The sequence below is a fragment of the Balaenoptera acutorostrata genome, chromosome X (genome assembly GCF_949987535.1).
Source record: "Balaenoptera acutorostrata chromosome X, mBalAcu1.1, whole genome shotgun sequence".
Taxonomy (NCBI): Eukaryota; Metazoa; Chordata; class Mammalia; order Artiodactyla; family Balaenopteridae; genus Balaenoptera; species Balaenoptera acutorostrata.
The window spans coordinates 47366553-47385737 of NC_080085.1; the positions used below are offsets into that span (position 1 = coordinate 47366553).

The following is a 19185-nucleotide window of genomic DNA, read 5'->3' on the forward strand; positions in this document are numbered from 1 at the left end:
CATCACTTTAAGTATATCCTGCCACTCCCTTCTGGCTTGCAGAGTTTCTGCTGATAGATCAGATGTTAACCTTATGGGGATTCCCTTGTGTGTTATTTGTTTTTTTTTTCCCTTGCTGCCTTTAATATGTTTTCCTTATATTTAATTTTTGACAGTTTGATTAATATGTGTCTTGGCGTGTTCCTCCTTGGGTTTATCCTGTATGGGACTCTCTGTGCTTCCAGGACTTGATTAACTATTTCCTTTCCCATATTAGGGAAGTTTTCAACTATAATCTCTTCAAAAATTTTCTCAGTCCCTTTCTTTTTATCTTCTTCTTCTGGTACCCCTATAATTCGAATGTTGGTGTGTTTAATGTTGTCCCAGAGGTCCCTGAGACTGTCCTCAGTTCTTTTCATTCTTTTTTCTTTATCCTGCTCTGTAGTAGTTATTTCCACCATTTTATCTTCCAGGTCACTTATCCTTTCTTCTGCCTCAGTTATTCTACTATTGATCCCATCTAGAGTATTTTTAATTTCATTTATTGTGTTTTTCATCATTGCTTGGTTCCTCTTTAGTTCTTCTACATCCTTGTTAAATGTTTCTTGCATTTTGTCTATTCTATTTCCAAGATTTTGGATCATCCTTACTATCATTATTCTGAATTCTTTTTCAGGTAGACTACCTATTTCCTCTTCATTTGTTAAGTCCAGTGTGTTTTGACCCTGCTCCTTCATCTGCTGTGTGTTTTTCTGTCATCTCATTTTGCCTATCTTACTGTGTTTGGGGTCTCCTTTTCACAGGCTGCAGGTTCGTAGTTCCCGTTGTTTTTGGTATCTGTCCCCAGTCGCTAAGGTTGGTTCAGTGGGTTGTGTAGGCTTCCTGGTGGAGGGAACTAGTGCCTGAGTTCTGGTGGATGAGGCTGGATCTTGTCTTTCTGGTGGGCACGTCCACGTCTGGTGGTGTATTTTGTGGTGTCTGTGGCCTTATTATGATTTTAGGCAGCCTCTCTGCTAATGGATGGGGTTGTGTTCCTGTCTAGCTAGTTGTTTGGCATAGGATGTCCAGCACTGTAGCTTGCTGGTCGTTGAGTGAAGCTGGGTCTTGATGTTGAGATGGAGATCTTTGGGAGATTTTTGCCGTTTGGTGTTACGTGGAGCTGGGAGGTCTCTTGTGGACCAGTGTTCTGAAGTTGGCTCTCCCACCTCAGAGGCACGGCCCTGATGCCTGGCTGGAGCACCAAGAGCCTTTCGTCCACACGGCTCAGAGTAAAAGGGAGAAAAAATAGAAAGAAAGAAAGAAAGAGGCTATAATATAGTGAAGTAAAATAAAGCTACTGTAAAGCAAATCTATACAGACAAAATATCACCCAGAAGCATATACATATACACTCACACAAAAAAGGAAAAGGGGAAAAATTAATATATCCTGCTCCCAAAGTCCACCTCCTGAATTTGGGATGATTCGTTGTCTATTCAGGTATTCAGCAGATGCAGGCACATCAAGTTATTTGTGGAGCTTTAATCCGCTACTTCTGAGGCTGCTGGGAGAGATTTCCCCTTCTCTTCCCTGTTCGCACAGCTCCTGGGGTTCAGCTTTTGATTTGGACCTGCCTCTGCGTGTAGGTCGCCTGAGGGCGTCTGTTCCCCGCCCAGACAGGACGGGGTTAAAGGAGCAGCTGCTTCGGGTGGCTCTGGCTCAACCAGGCCGCGGGGAGGGAGGGGTACAGAGGAGGCGGGGCGAGCCTGCAGCGGCCGAGGCAGGCGTGACGTTGCACCAGCCTGAGGCGCGCAGTGCGTTCTCCCGGGGATGTTGTCCCCGGTTCCCGGGACCCTGGCAGTGGCGGGCTGCACAGGCTACCAGGAGGGGCGGTGTGGAGAGTGACCTGTGCTCACACACAGGAGGCGGCAGCAGCAGCACCAGCGTCTCACGCCCGTCTCTGGGGTCCGCGCTGATCGCCACGGCTCGCGCCCTTCTCTGGAGTTTGTTTAGGCGGCGCTCTGAATCCCCTCTCCTTGCCCGCTGCGAAACAAAGAGGCAAGAAAAAGTCTCTTGCCTCTTCGGCAGCTGCAGACTTTTTGCCGGACTCCCTCCGGGCTAGCTGTGGTGCGCTAACCCCTTCAGGCTGTGTTCACGCCGCCAGCCCCAGTCCTCTCCCTGCGATCCGACTGAAGCCAAGCCTCAGCTCCCAGCCCCGCCCGCCCCGGCGGGGGAGCAGACAAGCCTCTCGGGCTGGTGAGTGCTGGTCAGCACCGATCCTCCGTGCGGGAACCTCTCCGCTTTGCCCTCCGCACCTCTGTGGCTGCGCTCTCCTCAGTGGCTCCGAAGCTTCCCCCCTCTGCCACCCGCAGTCTCTGTCCGCGAAGGGGCTTCCTAGTGTGTGGAAACCTTTCCTCCTTCACAGCTCCCTCCCACTGGTGCAGGTGCCGTCCCCATTCTTTTGTCTCTGTTATTTCTTTTTTCTTTTGCCCTACCCAAGTACAGGGGGAGTTTCTTGCCTTTTTGGAGGTCGGACGTTTTCTGCCAGCGTTCAGTGGGTGTTCTGTAGGAGCAGTTCCACGTGTAGATGTATTTCTACTGTATCTGTGGGAAGGAAGGTGATCTCCGCGTCTTACTCTTCCGCCATCTTCTCCAATCTCCTCCAACTTACAGCTATTTTTGAGGGATGGGCTTGGCTTGGCAGTGGCCATTTCTAGTCAGGCCCCTCCCTCTTATAATTGTGAAATGTCCCTCCTGTGATTTCCTAGAACATTTGTTTATCATCTGTATAATTCATCTAATATCGGCTAGATCTGGCCTCCTAGAGTTAATTAACTTTCCCTATTCCTGGATCACCTACATTGAAAGGCTGGAGGGCAGGTATTCTGTCTCTTTCATTGTATCTGCCACACTACTGGGCACACAGCTGGGCTCAAGAAACAAATGATGGCTTTGGAATTTCAGGCAGGAAACAAGTCAGAGCCACATAATCATGGAATCTGTAATAATGACAAAAAACTTGGTTAGCTATTTGAGGGGGCAGCCTTCTTCTTCGAGCAATAATTCTTACACTTCAGCGTGCATCAGAATCACCTGAAGGGCTTGTTAAAACATTTGCGGAGCTCCCAGGATCAAGAGGGTAACGTACCGGAAAGGGGCATGAAAGTTCTGCGTACACCTATCCCCACCCCATACTTTGCCCTGTGCATCCCTTCTTTTTGGTTGTTCCGGAGTTACAAACCAGTAAATGTTAAGTAAAGTGTTAAAAAAAACAAAAACTAAAAGCAGATAGTTGGGCCCCAACCCACAGTTTCTAATTCTGCAGGTCTGGAATGGGGCCTGAAAATTTGTTTGGTACTGTGTTTTGTATGCAATTATCTCATTTAATTCTCACACAATCTTCTGAAATAGGTACTATTTCGATTCCGATTTTATGAATGGGTAGCTGGAGCAGAGAGGCCATTTGGTTGGTGGTCTGGCACTGGCCACTACCATCATCTTGGAGGGGGTGTCTGTGTGTGTGTGTGTGTGTGAGCAGAGATTAGTAGGCCTTTTCTTTCTTCTCGGGTCCAAAGATGCAGAAGAGAAATTCCCTGAGAAGAAGAGTATCGAGGGTACCTACTCTGATCTTTTGGCCCCATCTGGTGGCTTCAGGTCTGACTGAACCAAGTGCTGCTCCGTTATCTCCCCCTGCTGGTGAGAATGGTGGGGTCCAACCAGCGGCCTCGGAGATCGCTTTTCCTGAGGCGTTTTTTTCTGAAGGCGGTTATACTGAGGAGATTATTCTGAGGCGGTTAGTACCTCCCCCACCCAACCCCCAGCCCCTCTTCCGTGTGTGCTTGTTTTCTTTGTTTTGTTTTTTTTTCCGTTTCTGATCGGTGGGGAGCTCCTATCCAATGTATAGCATTTATTCCAATCCCTCTGTGGCTTGTTAAAGGTACAACATATTTTTCTAGGTATTAAAAGAGCCTTTTGCCTTATATATATAAACATATAAATATATAATTATATCCCGTGTCAGAGCCGGAGATGTTGCTGAGGGAACTCGGCTGTTAATCGGATTTTTTTTTTCCTGTCAAACCCACAAACTTGTCTCGAACATCTGACAAAAAGATACTTAAATAGACCTTCTGTGCCTGTCGCTTTCAAATCAAGATGGCAATGGGGGTAATGAGTTCCTGTGGCCACTAGGAGGTCGCAGCTGCTTGGAAAACGTGTTTGCACACAGTACAAAGATCACCCCCCCGTACACGAGCCCACGTTGCCAAGGCGTTCCTCAAATTCAAAGGGAAATTGGTGAGTCCTTCCTGCTAGAATCACTCCCCATCCTAAAAACTGCATGTTTGTGTATATTATATTTATTGATGTATTTCCTTAATGGCCCTATCATAAAGATGTGTATAGGTTCAAGGAAAGCAGTGACTGTCCAACTCTGTAGAGAACCTAACAGGGCCTCATGTACTTAGCCACTCAGTAATCAGTAATCACTTTTGGTGATGTCGGAGTGAATATGACAATAGTGACGGTGTTACAATAATCACTCAGCATATGTCCTCTGAAGTCCTTCTTAGTTTTATATTCACCTTGCTTTGGGGCTTATCACACTCTGCCTTGTGTTATAGTTATTTCATTAGGAGCTTTATCTTTCCAAATACAGAAATGCTTGAGGAGAATGACTGTTTTACTCATTTTCATTTACCCTGCAAGAAATAGTACTAGGTTGGTCTATATTAGTGAGTGCTTAAGGATATTTACATAACTGAAAATTAGTGTGTACACCTGAAACTAATATAATGTTACATGTCAATTCTATCTCAGTAAGAAAAGAAAGACAATCATTGGTAATGGATGTTCAAGAATTGCTATGCCCAGAACCATACAGAAGTGCCTGGCCACGGCCAAGAATACTGGATCATGTTGGTCCAAACTGCCTGGCTTATTTCAATACCTTCCTAACTGGTTCCACTGAGTTTTTCCCTTGCCACTCTTCAACAGAATATTTTTAGAAGAACAATATATTTTATTAGCTACTGTTATTTTTTATAACAGCTTTATTGAAATGTAATTCAAATACCATGTAATTCACCTAACGTGTACAATGCAATGATTTTTAGTATACTCACAGAGTTGTGCAACCATCATCATAATACATTTTAGAACATTTTCATCACCAAAAAAAAGAAACCTCATACCCTTTAGCTATCACACCTCAGCTCCCCCAACCGTATACCTCCTCAGCCTTAGGCAGCCACTATTCTACTTTCTGTCTCTATAGATTTGCCTATTTTGAACATTTAATATGTGGAATCATACAATATGTGGTCTTTTGTAACTGATTTCCTTCACTTAGCATAACTTTTCCCAGTAAAGAGTTGTGACAACATGTGTGAAATGCTGTTTTGTGAAGGAAGCTCATTAGAGACTCAGTCATGCAGAAACCCTCTGCTATAGCACATACCAAAAGTCCAGAGTCCCAGGAGGAAAGCTGGTGTTCATCAGAAACCATGCTGTTTGCACAAACAGTTAAGTACAGTGAGCTATTCTTATCAGTTAGGGTGGTGGGAACCCTCCCCAAATTCAAGTTGCCAGATCCTAGCCAAGGGCCAAACTTGCCAGCAGGATTTTCAATTGATACCATTCTCAGGCCTGCTATGTTAACTCTTTTCTATACAGATTTTGATAGGGATTGCATTGATTCTGTAGATCAATTTGAGGAGAATTGCCATCTTAATATTAAGTATTTCAACCAATGAACATGGGATGTCTTTTCATTTATTTAGGTCTTTAATTTCTCTCAGTGATGTTTTGTAGTTTTCAGTGTGCAAGTCTTCTTTTTTTAACATCTTTATTGGAGTATAATTGCTTTACAATGGTGTGTTACTTTCTGCTTTATAACAAAGTGAATCAGTTATACATATACATATGTTCCCATATCTCTTCCCTCTTGTGTCTCCCTCCCTCCCACTCTCCCTATCCCAACCCTCTAGATGGTCACAAAGCACCAAGCTGATCTCCCTGTGCTATGCGGCTGCTTCCCACTAGCTATCTATTTTACCTTTGATAGTGTATATATGTCCATGCCACTCTCTCACTTCGTCCCAGCTTACCCTTCCCCCTCCCCATGTCCTCAGGTCCATTTTCTAGTAGGTCTGCGTCTTTATTCCTGTCCTGCTCCTAGGTTCTTTATAACCTTTTTTTCCCCTTAGATTCCATATATATGTGTTAGCATACGGTATTTGTTTTTCTCTTTCTGACTTACTTCACTCTGTATGACAGACTCTAGGTCCATCCACCTCGCTACAAATAACTCAATTTCGTTTCTTTTTATTGGCTGAGTAATATTCCATTGTATATATGTGCCATATCTTCTTTATCCATTCATCTGTCTATGGACACTTAGGTTGCTTCCATGTCCTGGCTATTGTAAATAGAGCTGCAAGGAACATTTTGGTACATGACTCTTTTTGAATTATGGTTTTCTCTGGGTATATGCCCAGTAGTGGGATTGCTGGGTCATATGGTAGCTCTATTTTTAGTTTTTTAAGGAACCTCCATACTGTTCTCCATAGTGGCTGTATCAATTTACATTCCCACCAACAGTGCAAGAGGGTTCCCTTTTCTCCACACCTTCTCCAGCATTTATTGTTTGTAGATTTTTTGACGATGGCCATTCTGACTGGTGTGAAGTGATACCTCACTGTAGTTTGATTTGCATTTCTAACGATCAGTGCTGTTGAGCATCCTTTCATGTGTTTGTTGGCAATCTGTATGTCTTCTTTGGAGAAATGTCTATTTAGGTCTTCTGCCCATTTTTGGATTGGGTTGGCTTTTTTTTGATATTGAGTTGCATGAGCTGCTTGTAAATTTTGGAGATTAATCCTTTGTCAGTTGCTTCATTTGCAAATATTTTCTCCCATTCTGAGGGTTGTCTTTTCATCTTGTTTATGGTTTCCTTTGCTGTGCATTTAAGCATTTAAGTTTCATTAGATCCCATTTGTTAATTTTTGTTTTTATTTCCATTTCTCTAGGAGGTGGGTCAAAAAGGATCTTGCTGTGATTTATGTCATAGCGCGTTCTGCCTATGTTTTCCTCTAAGAGTTTTATAGTGTCTGGCCTTACATTTAGGTCTTTCATCCATTTGGAGTTTATTTTTGTGTATGGTGTTAGGGAGTGTTCTAATTTCATTCTTTTACATGTAGCTGTCCAGTTTTCCCAGCACCACTTATTGAAGAGGCTGTCTTTTCTCCATTGTATATGCTTGCCTCCTTTATCAAAGATAAGGTGACCATACGTGCATGGGTTTATCTCTGGGCTTTCTATCCTGTTCCATTGATCTATATTTCTGTTTTTGTGCCAGTATCATACTGTCTTGATTACTGTAGCTTTGTAGTATAGTCTGAAGTCAGGGAGCCTGATTCCTCCAGCGTCATTTTTCTTTCTCAAGATTGCTTTGGCTATTCAGGGTCTTTTGTGTTTCCATACAAATTGTGTACCTTTTTGTTCTAGTTCTGTGAAAAATGCCATTGGTAGTTTGATAAGGATTGCATTGAATCTGTAGATTGCTTTTGGTAGTATAGTCATTTTCACAATGTTGATACTTCCAATCCAAGAACATGGTGTATCTCTCCATCTGTTTGTATCATCTTTAATTTCTTTCATCAGTGTCTTATAGTTTTCTGCATACAGGTCTTTTGTCTCCTTAGGTAGGTTTATTCCTATGTATTTTATTCTTTTTGCTCCAATGGTAAATGGGAGTGTTTCCTTAATTTCTCTTTCAGATTTTTCATCATTAGTGTATAGGAATACAAGAGATTTCTGTGCATTAATTTTGTATCCTGCTACTTTACCAAATTCATTGATTAGCTCTAGTAGTTTTTTGGTGGCATCTTTAGGATTCTCTCTGTATAGTATCATGTCATCTGCAAACAGTGACAGCTTTACTTCTTCTTTTCCAATTCGGATTTGCATGTATCTTTTTGAGTTACTGTTTTTTGTTTTTTGTTTTTTAATAGATATATACCCAGGAGTGGACTTGCTGGGTCATATGTTAGTTCTATTTTTAGTTTTTTGAGAAACCTTTATATTGTTTTCCACAGTGGCTGCACCAATTTACATTCCCACTAACAGTGTACTAGGGTTCCCTTTTCTCAACATCCTCACAAACACTTGTTATGTGTTGTCTTTGGATGATAGCCATTCTGACAGGCGTGAGGTGGTATCTCATTGTAGTTTTGATTTATTATGCATTTCCCTGATGATTAGCAGTGTTGAGCATCTTTTCATGTACCTCTTGGCCATCTGCATTTCCCCTTTGGAAAAATGTCCATTCAGGTCTTCTGTCCCTTTTTTAATCAGAGTGTTTGTGTTTTTGATGTTGAGTTGTATATAGCTTTTTTAGTGCATGTTCTAGGTATTACATTATATATACACAACATATCACAATCTACTGGAGTTGACATTATCAGTTTGAGGAAGTCCAGAAACTTTTCCTCCCTTTACTCTCCTACATCTATATTATTGTTTTAAACATTTCCTCTACATACATTGAGAACCATATCAGACAGTTATACATTTTGCTATAACTGTCAGACATAATTGAGAAAGCAGCGTCAGAAGGAGTCTATTGTATCTACCTGTATTTTTACTCTTTCCACTGTTCTTTCTCCCTGATGTTACAAGATTCCTTCTATTACTATTTTTCCTACTTTGTAAACTTTCTATTCTTTATTTTTTATTTTTTTTAAATTTTTTTTTTTTTTTTTCTTTCGTGTGAGGGCTTTCTCTAGTTGTGGCAAGTGGGGGCCACTCTTCATCGCGGTGCGGGGGCCGCTCTTCATCGCGGTGCGCGGGCCTTTCACTATCGCGGCCCCTCCCGTTGCGGGGCACAGGCTCCAGACGCGCAGGCTCAGTAGTTGTGGCTCACGGGCCCAGTTGCTCCGTGGCATGTGGGATCTTCCCAGACCAGGGCTCGAACCCGTGTCCCCTGCATTGGCAGGCAGATTCTCAACCACTGCACCACCAGGGAAGCCCTAAATTTTTTTTTAAATTTATTTATTTATTTATGGCTGTGTTGGGTCTTCGTTTCTGTGCGAGGGCTTTCTCTAGTTGTGGCAAGCGGGGGCCACTCTTCATCGCGGTGCGCGGGCCTGTCACTATCACGGCCTCTCTTGTTGTGGAGCACAGGCTCCAGACGCGCAGGCTCAGTAATTGTGGCTCACGGGCCCAGTTGCTCCGCGGCATGTGGGATCTTCCTAGACCAGGGCTCGAACCTGTGTCCCCTGCATTGGCAGGCAGATTCTCAACCACTGCGCCACCAGGGAAGCCCTAAACTTTCTATTCTTTTAAGGGGGGCATCCGAGAATGACTTGATTTCCCCTTCACTCCTGAAGGATATTTTACTTGGATATAGACTTCTGAGCTGACAGCTCTCTTTTTTTTAGTACTGGGAAAATATTGTCACCTTCTTCTGGCCTGCATGGTTTCTGATAAGAAATCTATTGTCATTCAACAAAATTTTGCTCTGTTAGAAAGGTGTCATTTCTCTCTTGCTGCTTTCAAGGTTTTTGTTTTGTTTTTTCTTTAGTTTTCAGAAGTTTGATTATGATGTGTCTTTGTTTGAATTTCTTTGGGTTTACCCTGTTTGGGGTTCACTTAGCTTCTTGAATCTGTAGGTTTATGTCTCTCTCAAATTTGGAAAACTTGCCTAAGTATTTTTGTAGGAAAGATTACCAGAAGTAGAATCTCTGGGTAAAAGGGTTCAAACTTTAAAAATTCACTAGAGGGCTTCCCTGGTGGTGCAGTGGTTAAGAATCTGCCTGCCAATGCAGGGGACACGGGTTCGAGCCCTGGTCCGGAAAGATCCCACATGCCGCGGAGCAACTAAGCCCGTGTGCCACAACTACTGAGCCTGCGCTCTAGAGCCCGTGCGCCTAGAGCCCACAACAAGAGAAGCCACTGCAATGAGAAGCCTGCGCACTGCAATGAAGAGTAGCCCCCGCTCACTGCAACTAGAGAAAGCCCACATGCAGCAATGAAGACCCAATGCAGCCAAAAAAAGAAAAAAAATTCACTAGATATTTTCAAATAACCCTCCCAAAGTTAGTGGAAGTTTTTATTTCTGCTGGCAATGAATAAAAATGCCTGTTTACGCACCCCTTTACCAACAGAAATTATGATTAATCTATTAAACCTTTGCCAATGTCCTAAACAAAACAATGCATTGTTGTTTTAATCTACATTTATTTTTAGTGAAATTGAGCATATTTTTATGTTTATTGACCATTTGTATTTCTTCTCTAATTGTTCATTTTGTTGTCAAATTTTTTGATGGGTGGTTCATCTTTTTCTTGCTGATCATGCAATTCTCTTTGTACATTTTGGAAATTATTCCTTTGTCATTCGTGTTGACAATGTTTCTGGCCAGTTTGTTGTTAAGTTTTTTAACCCTGTTTTTGTTTTTGTTTACTTGTTTTGCCAAACAAAAATTAAAAAATTTTAGCTACTAATATTTATTGAGCCTGTTGCTATCTCTAGATTTTTGTCCTGTTTAGAAAGGTTTTTCTTTCTGCAAGATTGTAAAAATTTTTAAAATATTTTGTCTAGTATTTCCATGGTTTCATTTTTCACAATTAAATCTTGGATCCATGTGAAATATATTTTCATGTAAAAGTGAGGTAGATAAGAGCAGATCTTTCCTATCAGGTTTTAATACAGGGATGTAGTGGGGAGGGGAAAGGAGAGTTCATGAAAGAGTTGTATGCCTGGGTGGAGGGAAATATTGGAAAATGGTAGAGTCAAAGGGCTGTCTCCTCTTTTCTTAGTGTTCCCTCTGAGTGCTACTCAAAGGAAAGGTTAAGTCCACTGGAGGTTTGAAAGTTGTGAGAAAATTTTTTTTTTAATTTTTGGAAAATTATAATGTTTACTCAGTAACTTTTTTGTTTTTGTGAAGAAGTGGAAAGAAACAGGAAAAATAAAATTGCTTGTTTTGTGATTTTTGTGTTGCTGTTGTTTTGGTGGATGGACCTTTTCCTCTTTTGACTAAAGAAGACTTGTTGTGACTTGTGTTAATACTATATTTCCTTTATAGTGCATCCCAGTGGGACACTTGTCCACAGCGATGCCCCTTAAAGGAAGATACTCCTTTACTTGGTTAACAAATGTTAACATTTTTCAGCCATCTGTCAAGGAGGCAGGTATGGGGTAGTGCTTATGTGTTTGGTCTCTGGAATCAGACTGCTTGGGTTTGAATCCCAATCCAATAGCTTACTAGCTGTGTGATCTTGGGCAAGTTACTGAACTTTTCTGTACTTCAAGTTCCTCTTCTGCAAAACAGGGACATTAGCAACTCATTGTATTGTTGTGAGTGTCAGAACAGTGTCAAACATATTGTAAGCAATTGATAAATGTGAACTCTTCTTAATGCTAATCACTGGAGATAGAGCACAATAGGTGCAGTCCTTGCAGTTGTGGACCTTCCATTCTTGAGTGAGGAGGTAGGTTAAAAAATTACAAATAGCAATAATTACTCTAAAAGAAACGTAAGGACCTAAGTGGGAAGGAAATCTAAAAAAGAGTGGATATATGTATACATATGACTGATTCACTTTGCTGTACAGCAAGAAACTAACACAACATTGTAAAGCAACTATACTCCAATAAAAATAAAAAGAAAAAAGAAATGCAAGGGGCTGAGGTAAAATATTAGGGAGTGGGAGAAGAATCCTACTCTATATAACATGGTCAAGGAAGGCCTCTCTGAAGAGTGGATATTTAAGGTGAGACTTAAAGCATGATTAAAAAAAAAGTAATTTAAAGAAGAGAGGAAGAATGTTTCTGACAGTGGGAACGTCATGTGCAAAGTTCCCGAAAAGAGGGATTTTCTGTATATTCAAAGTTTGGGAAGAAGATCATTATGGCTGGAATGGAGTAAATGAGAAAGAGAGTGGTATGAGACAAGGTTAGTGAGATAGGTGGGACTTGTAGGCCAGGGTAAGGAGTCTGGATTTTATTTTAAGTTCTGTGGGAAACCACAAAAGCAGGAGAGGGACATGATACATATATTTTTTTTAAAAGACTGATCATATTGTATTGTATTTGCATTAGAGAAGAGCCAGATTGGAAAGGGGGAGAGCAGCTTGGAGGCTTTTGACTGTGGTCCAATCGAGAGACTATGGTTGTAGTGGAGATGGAGGGAAGTGGATGGATATAAAATATATTTTTGAGGTAGAATCAACAGGATTTGCTGAAGGATTGGATTTGGTAGGGTAAGGTGGTGGAAAAGAGTTTGAATCAAGGATGATACCCAGGTTTCTGGCTTGATTAACAGGCTTGATGTGGTACCAGTTTCTGAAATGGGGGACATTGGAGGAAGGATCAGGTTTGGTGAAGGTTGTGAATACGTTAAGTTTGAGGTGTCTATTAGACATCCAAGTGGAGATGTGGAGTAGTCATTTGGATTTATGAGTCTGGAGTTCAGGGCCAGCTTTTAGATGCTACTTAAAGTCATGGATCTGGATGTGATAACCTAGGGATATTAAAAAGAGAAGAAGGCCTGGGATCATGTGACTATTTTCCATTTAATGTAGAAGCTATGAGATACTAAAAGGAGAATGGACTAATAATAAGTGTAAAGATGTAGTTTAGTGGTAGAGTATCTGTTGTATATGCAGGACTTCCTAGGTTTTATTCCTGGCATCTCCATTCTCTCTTTCCCTCCTCAGAAGACAGGGCAGGGCTATACACTCTTCAAGCCTTTTGTCAGTTACTCATATATATATATATATATTTTTAGCTCCTGGAACAAAGCAGGTGCTCAATAATTATTTGTTGAATGAATGAATTAATGTAGGAATGAAATGAATGAGCATATCGGTTGTATTACTTGCTTTGCCACAATGTAGCACTGTGACTTTGGGCAGTTAGCAAGCTACAGTTTTGTTGTCTGTAAAACGGCAATAATAAAAGTACCTACCTTTTTGGACAGTGTTGAAAACAATTAAACAATTTGTAGCAATTAGCACAGAGCTAGCACTCAATTAATGTTAGCTACTATTAGCTCTCTGAACTTTGGGGGCTATCCATAAAATAAGGGCAATAATTTCTGCTCTGCTTCCCTCACAAAGGCCCGTTTTGGCCGCGCCGCGCGGGCTTGTGGGTCTTAGTTGCCTGACCAGGGATTGAACCTGGGCCAGGGCAGTGAAAGCGGCGAGTCCTAACCACTGGACCGCCAGGGAATTCCCAAAAGCTTATTAATATTAATGTTTTAATTCACTACATAATGCAGCGGCTCTCGCCATCCTCCAGCAGGATTATTTAAATGAAAACGAGTCTTTAAAGAGACCCAGTACTCCCGCTTGTCAGCCCAGCCCAGTGCAACCAGGGGTACAGGAAACCACGCCCCGTTGTGAAGTCAATTAGCTGCAGAGTTCAGTTTAAAAATACCCAGCCCCGCCCCTCCTTGCTAGGCGAGCTCAAGTCTCAACTGCACGCTGATTTGCCCCTGCTGGCCAATCACCACTGCTCTGCCTCCTGGGCTGTAATTTTCAAAATTCTCTGCTGGGCTGATTGGAGAGAGCACGGGGTAAATTGAGACGGACGCCGGTCGCTGCGACGCGGAGCTCCGGTCATTTCCCGGGCCTCTCCTGGGCTAGGACTGCGTCCGTGGTCTTTCCTCTTCTGCCCTCAATCTCGATATGAGGTAGGCACCTTTGAACTTGTACTGCCCGCTTGAATGTCCGGTTGTGTCGCACGCGGGTGGGTCCTTGAGCCTCACTGCAGTCCCTTGTAACTCACTGTCTTCTTTTGCCGGGATGCATGGGATCCCTGACACGAAACCTTTGCTTTTTCCTGTCAGTCAGCAGTCTGCGGAGAGAGCCCTGTACGAGGTTGGGGAGGGAGTGTGTATTAGTGGGTGAGATGGCAAAGCAAAAAAACAAACAAACCAAAAAAACCAACAAACAAAAACAACAAAAAACCAAAACTGGGTCTCAGCTTTTAAATGGAGCTACCAGTACACATGCCTGAATCAGAGTACATTTACATAACGTCTTTTCACAAGCGAAACTGTGCAGGATCAATTTCATCCACAAGACATATTTAAGCTAGAGAATGCTACTTGAGGGATGTCTTTTGAACTACAGGTTGAAGGATATGAAGGAAGATGGAAACACGTGTCCTTCCTCCCTTGTTGTCTCCACTGGCTCTCTTCTATCACCACCACCTCAAACCTCTCCAACTCTGGCTTTCCACTGCTCTCTGCTATGGTCTTCTTGGAATCCTAGAATGTCAGAAGTTGAAGGGATCCTAGAACAGTGCTTCTTAAACTTTAAAGTGCCTACAGATCACCTGGGGTTATTAACTTGCACTTCCTGATTTGGTAAGGCCTACCTCGGGGCCTGAGATTTTAAATTGCTAACAAGCTCCCAGGTGATGCTAATATTGCTGGTCCATTGACCATGGTCTAAATGTCGAGGAGACTCTGGTCCCACTATCTCATTTTATTAGGTGGGGGAAGGAGGCCTGGAGAGGGAAAAGGGACCTGTCCAGTGTCACTCAGCCAGCTAAGGCAGGATTAGAACTAGACCCTAGGCATCCTTCCCAGCTCAGTGCTGCTTTCATTGACACCATGCTGCTTTCTCTCCCCAGTGTCTTGCTGTCTGTAACCTGCCTTTATATATGAAAAGAAGTCGCTACTGTTTCCTGAGATTGTCTTGATCTACAGTTTTGGACTCTGAGCAATTGGGCTTCTAAACAAGCCAACTTGCCCCTGTGTGGGTTTCAGCACCAGCCCTGGGATGCCCAATAGAGTCTTCAACACTCATCAGTGTGTATGTAGGGGAGACGGAAAGTCTGGAAAGTAGAAAGGATTTTAATTTTTTGTCCAAGTAAGGCTAAGGGTTCTGTAGGTGGTAGAAGTTGAGAGTGTTCTGCAGAGTGTCCTTTTATGAAAGCATGTTTCTGGTGGTGTCAATCCCCTCCCCCCACCTAGTGGTGGGGAAATTAGTTACTTAAGTCGGTGTCTGTGTCCCCCAAAGCAAGTGATTATTGTTCAGGATAATGAAGGTGATACATGACCATCATCTGAAAAACCTTATTTTCTCTGAGGTTTAGTCAACCTGTGATGTCATCAGCTGAAAGTTTTCTGGCCTGTTGACTCCAGTTTGATTTTTTCTTTCCGCTTGAAAGATAAAGATTTCAGAACATGAGTCTTTGGTCATCCATAAAAAATTGTATGAGATGTGAATAATAATAGTGGAGTGAGTGGTTTTCATACAGTGCAGTTAAGGGTGGGTTCACTCAATTTAGCTTTATTGCTGCTTGGCTGAGTTTTGAGGGATGAGATGGAAAATAGGTTTGGATTTGGAGGAAGAGAAGGAGAATAAGATGCACCATTTATTCTGAGTACTTACCAGGTTAAGCTTTGCACATACAAATTTACATTTGAGCCACACAATACCTCTGCAAGTAAGAGGTGGTATAGCTCTTTTGCAAATGAGGAAACTGAGGCTCTAAGATGCTAAGTTGGCTGATTTAGGAGCCCAGTTGCTTCTTAAAAAAAAGTCTGTGTTCATTCTAACTCCTCATTACTCCTCATACTACCACACTATGGCCTTTCACTTTGGGCTGTGGGCTATTTTGGAATCTTTTTTGCATACAATCAGAGAGACTTCATGGTATTTTAGAAAAGAGCCCTGGAAAGAGCTGGGTATTCTATGCTGCTTAATAATTTGTCCTGTGTAGTAAGTCACTTAACTCATCTGGGACTATAAAATGGAAAGAATTGTACTTGCCCTGCTTACCCTCACAGTTTTGTTGGGAGGATTAACTGACATAGTAAATGTGAAGGCACATACTTGTACTGACTTTTCCTTGCCAACAAAATGTTTAATATTCTCCATCCAAAGCAAAGCCCAAGTTAGCCTTTCTTCTTTCTTAAACCTTCCCCTCAAACTGCAGTCTTCTCTGCAGTCTTACCAGCGTGGCCCCAGCCTAGCTTGCAGCCTCTTTCTAACTCCTCCCCAACGCATTCTTTATACTCCACACTCCAGGCAAGTTTGGATGTTCCCAGACTTGCTGTGCTCTGCATGTTCAAGCCTCCGCCTAGGCTCAGGCTTTCTTTGCCTGGAAAGCTCCCCTGTCTACTTGGGAACCTTTTTGTCGTTTAAGTCCAGATGGAATCTCCCACAAGATTACTGACTTTCCATTATGTTTCTAAAGTACTTTTTATCTACCATTTTTAAATCATTTGTCATATTTTTATGTTACTGTTAGAGCTGTGCCTGTGAATACTTCTAGGGTAAGATACATGATTTATTTGTGTTTGTATCTCCATTGCCTGAAGTATCTGGTGCATTGCCTTTAGGGTCTCTCTTATGGAAGCCTGTTCTTTGTCAAATGCAGTTGAACTTGGACACTGAATATGGGTGGGGTTGGAAGGGCAGTTGTATTTGAGTGGGAAGGGTCTCTTGGATATCCAAGAGCTGATTCCTCCTAATTATGTATTTGCTTGTAAGATACATAAGTATATCATACTATTGGGAACTCACAAACTAAAAGAAATTTAAGGAATGTAGAATGGGATCCCACACTGAGATGGGGTGAAGGTAGGACTCTCCCAAGGTCTGTAATGACTGTTAAATTTTTATGTCAAGTGATTTTCAACAAGTTAGTTCCTTCTGCTGTTATCTTTTGATTTTATTTTATTTTTTTCTTACTGGGTGTCTGGAACTGGATTACAGTTTCTTGATTGAATGCAGCCTTTGAATACCCTCTGGCCTATTGTGCATACGTGTGTGTGTGTGTGTGTGTGTGTGTGTGCGCGCGCAGTGTATTCTTTTGCCTTCTCTGTGGCATCATTATAATTGCTGTGGCCAGGACCCCATGCCTTTTAAAGAACATTAAACCTACCACCGAGCCTCCATACTATATGATCTGTCATGTTCTTGGTTATTTTCAATGCAAAACTGTTAATTTGTCCCCAGTGTTCCTAGGCTAAACTAGGGGCTAGGCCACAGTCCCAGTGCCCACAGGGGGTGGCAGGCACTGTACTGAGCTTTTTACATAGAGTATCTCATTTAATTTGAACAGTGCCCTGCAGAGGTACGTATACTTATCTCCATTTTACAGATGAGATAACTGAAGCCTAGGGAGTTTAAGTCACTTGCCCATGGTTAAGTGTGGTAGAACCAAGATTTGAGCCCAGATCTGCTTAAATCAAAGTATGTTTTCTCCTAGGGATGCTATAGAGAGACTGGGTTTTCTCAAGGATCTCCAGAGAATTCTGATATTTCTGGTGAATGGTGTTTTAAAGAGTCCTTTTCTGATTGCAGCCCTGCCTTGGATAGATGCTGCTGAATCCATAAGAAATGCCACTGCCACTACCACCCCAGCGCTCCAGACGTGAGACTAAGAAATCTCAGTCCAGCAAAATTGTGCCCAGTGATCATGGCCCATCTGAAAAGGTTAGAGCAAGCTGTCCCTCCCAACAGTGTTTCAAGTAAGCTCTTCCTGCGTTTGTTCAGTCCCTATCCTCATCCCTACATCTTTTGAAATATGTGTGGTTTAATCTGAGAAAGTGGGAAAGGGTGGCAGACCTTGTAGTTGGAGAAGACCAGCAAATTAGGACTTAGGGAGAAAGTGTCAACTCTTCTTTCCCGTAAATGCATGGCTAAGATGAAGGCCGTTCTCCATAACCTTCAAAAGCAAAAAATACTCAGTTCTCATTAGTGATCACATCTATACTCTTACTTTCTCTGAGATGCTCAAAGCACCTTGCCAGGTCGCTGCTTGGTACATCCTGGGGAGGGTATGAAGATTAGGTCAACAAACGTATTATAATGCTTTTTACAGCTATTAAATTTGAAGAATGGGCCCATTTTGAGCCTGCTGTTTTGACCTTGTGGATAGTTTGTCATTCCGACCCTGCGATGTTCTATGTTCCTCATCATTCATATTTTAATCAGAATTTTACTAACCTGATGAATTGTCATTAAGAGAGTATTTCCTGGAGCAAACATCATTAGGCCAATTTATTTTCCTTGATTGGTTTTCTCTCAGCACAGATAAACACTTTCTAATCATTTTCATTTTTGTCTCACTGAAATGATTTTCTTAGAGGGGCCAAATGTGTTTTTCCTATGTAAATTTGGCAAGAAAGATTTGATACATTGATCAGATTTTTGTCCATATCAAATTTTCTGATTAGAGTTCTGCCACTGTAAGTTTTCTTTTGTGGCCGTTATTTTTCCAAATCCAACTCTCTCAGGGCACATTTTGCAAATATAAATTTTATTGAGTTCAGTTTTACCCATTGATTTTATTTGGGGCTGGTTATTTCTACCAGTAATATTAAGTAGGAATTGGATAACAGGCCAACAGTTAATTTCTTAGCCAATTTGAGAGAAAATACTAATTTATTTTTGCTAATTATTTCCACTAGGATTATTTATCATGAACTAGATAAGAGACTAATAGTTTACTTATTTCTTAGCTTAATCAATTAAAAAACAGAAGTAATTCTTCTCAGCTCTTTCAGGATTGCTCCACTGTGCTAGATTGTTCTATTGTAATATGAATCCAGTTCTCTAAATTTCTAATCACTTACTGTGTCATGTACTAACTGTCCATGATGTAAATAGAGAACAGGGAAAATAAATGGTCGGACCTCAATGTTCTGCTTCATATTATTAACAACTCTCTGACATAGGTAGGGCAGGGTTCTCAATTCATAAAGGAAATCTGATACTTAGGAGACTTTCACCAAATAAAAACTGTTAGGGAACAGAAAAGCCCTACAGCGTGATTTACCTTAACCTCTAACCCCACAGAGATAGTCTTGCTCATTTGGGAGTGGGGTAAGGCATGTGTAGATAAACACTACCTAGAAAGGAAACTCCCTTTGATCCAAAATATTCACCCTTCCTCCTTTCCCCCATCTCTCCCTTGTATACACTAAAAGGGATTAATATGAATTACCAAACTCCTTTCTTAAAGTACAGAATTTTCCCTATGAGGTTTAAAAACATATTGGACTATATACTTTTAAAATACTATTTCTGCCCGTTTACAGTTTATATAGATTTTTAAAAAACATGTTTTCTCTTATTTGATCCTCAAATGAGGTAGTTCATTATCCCAATTTTACTGATGAGGAAACTGAGTCTCAGAAACTAAGTGACTTGTGTGAGGTCAATAGCTAATAAAGAGCTGATCCTGGATCAGTATCTAGGT

At 41.7% G+C, this 19185-nt stretch overlaps 1 protein-coding gene across 1 annotated transcript in view; it reads left to right on the forward strand.

Moving 5' to 3' along the window:
* The first annotated feature begins 4203 nt into the window (after positions 1–4203).
* The window catches only part of LOC130706234 (G2/mitotic-specific cyclin-B3-like), a 55541-nt gene continuing 40559 nt past the window's right edge, over positions 4204–19185 (forward strand). The window contains 2 exon segments of the mRNA XM_057537583.1: positions 4204–4254; positions 17286–17417. Of these exon segments, the coding sequence (XP_057393566.1) occupies positions 17322–17417 (96 nt within the window). The 5' untranslated portion in view covers positions 4204–4254; positions 17286–17321.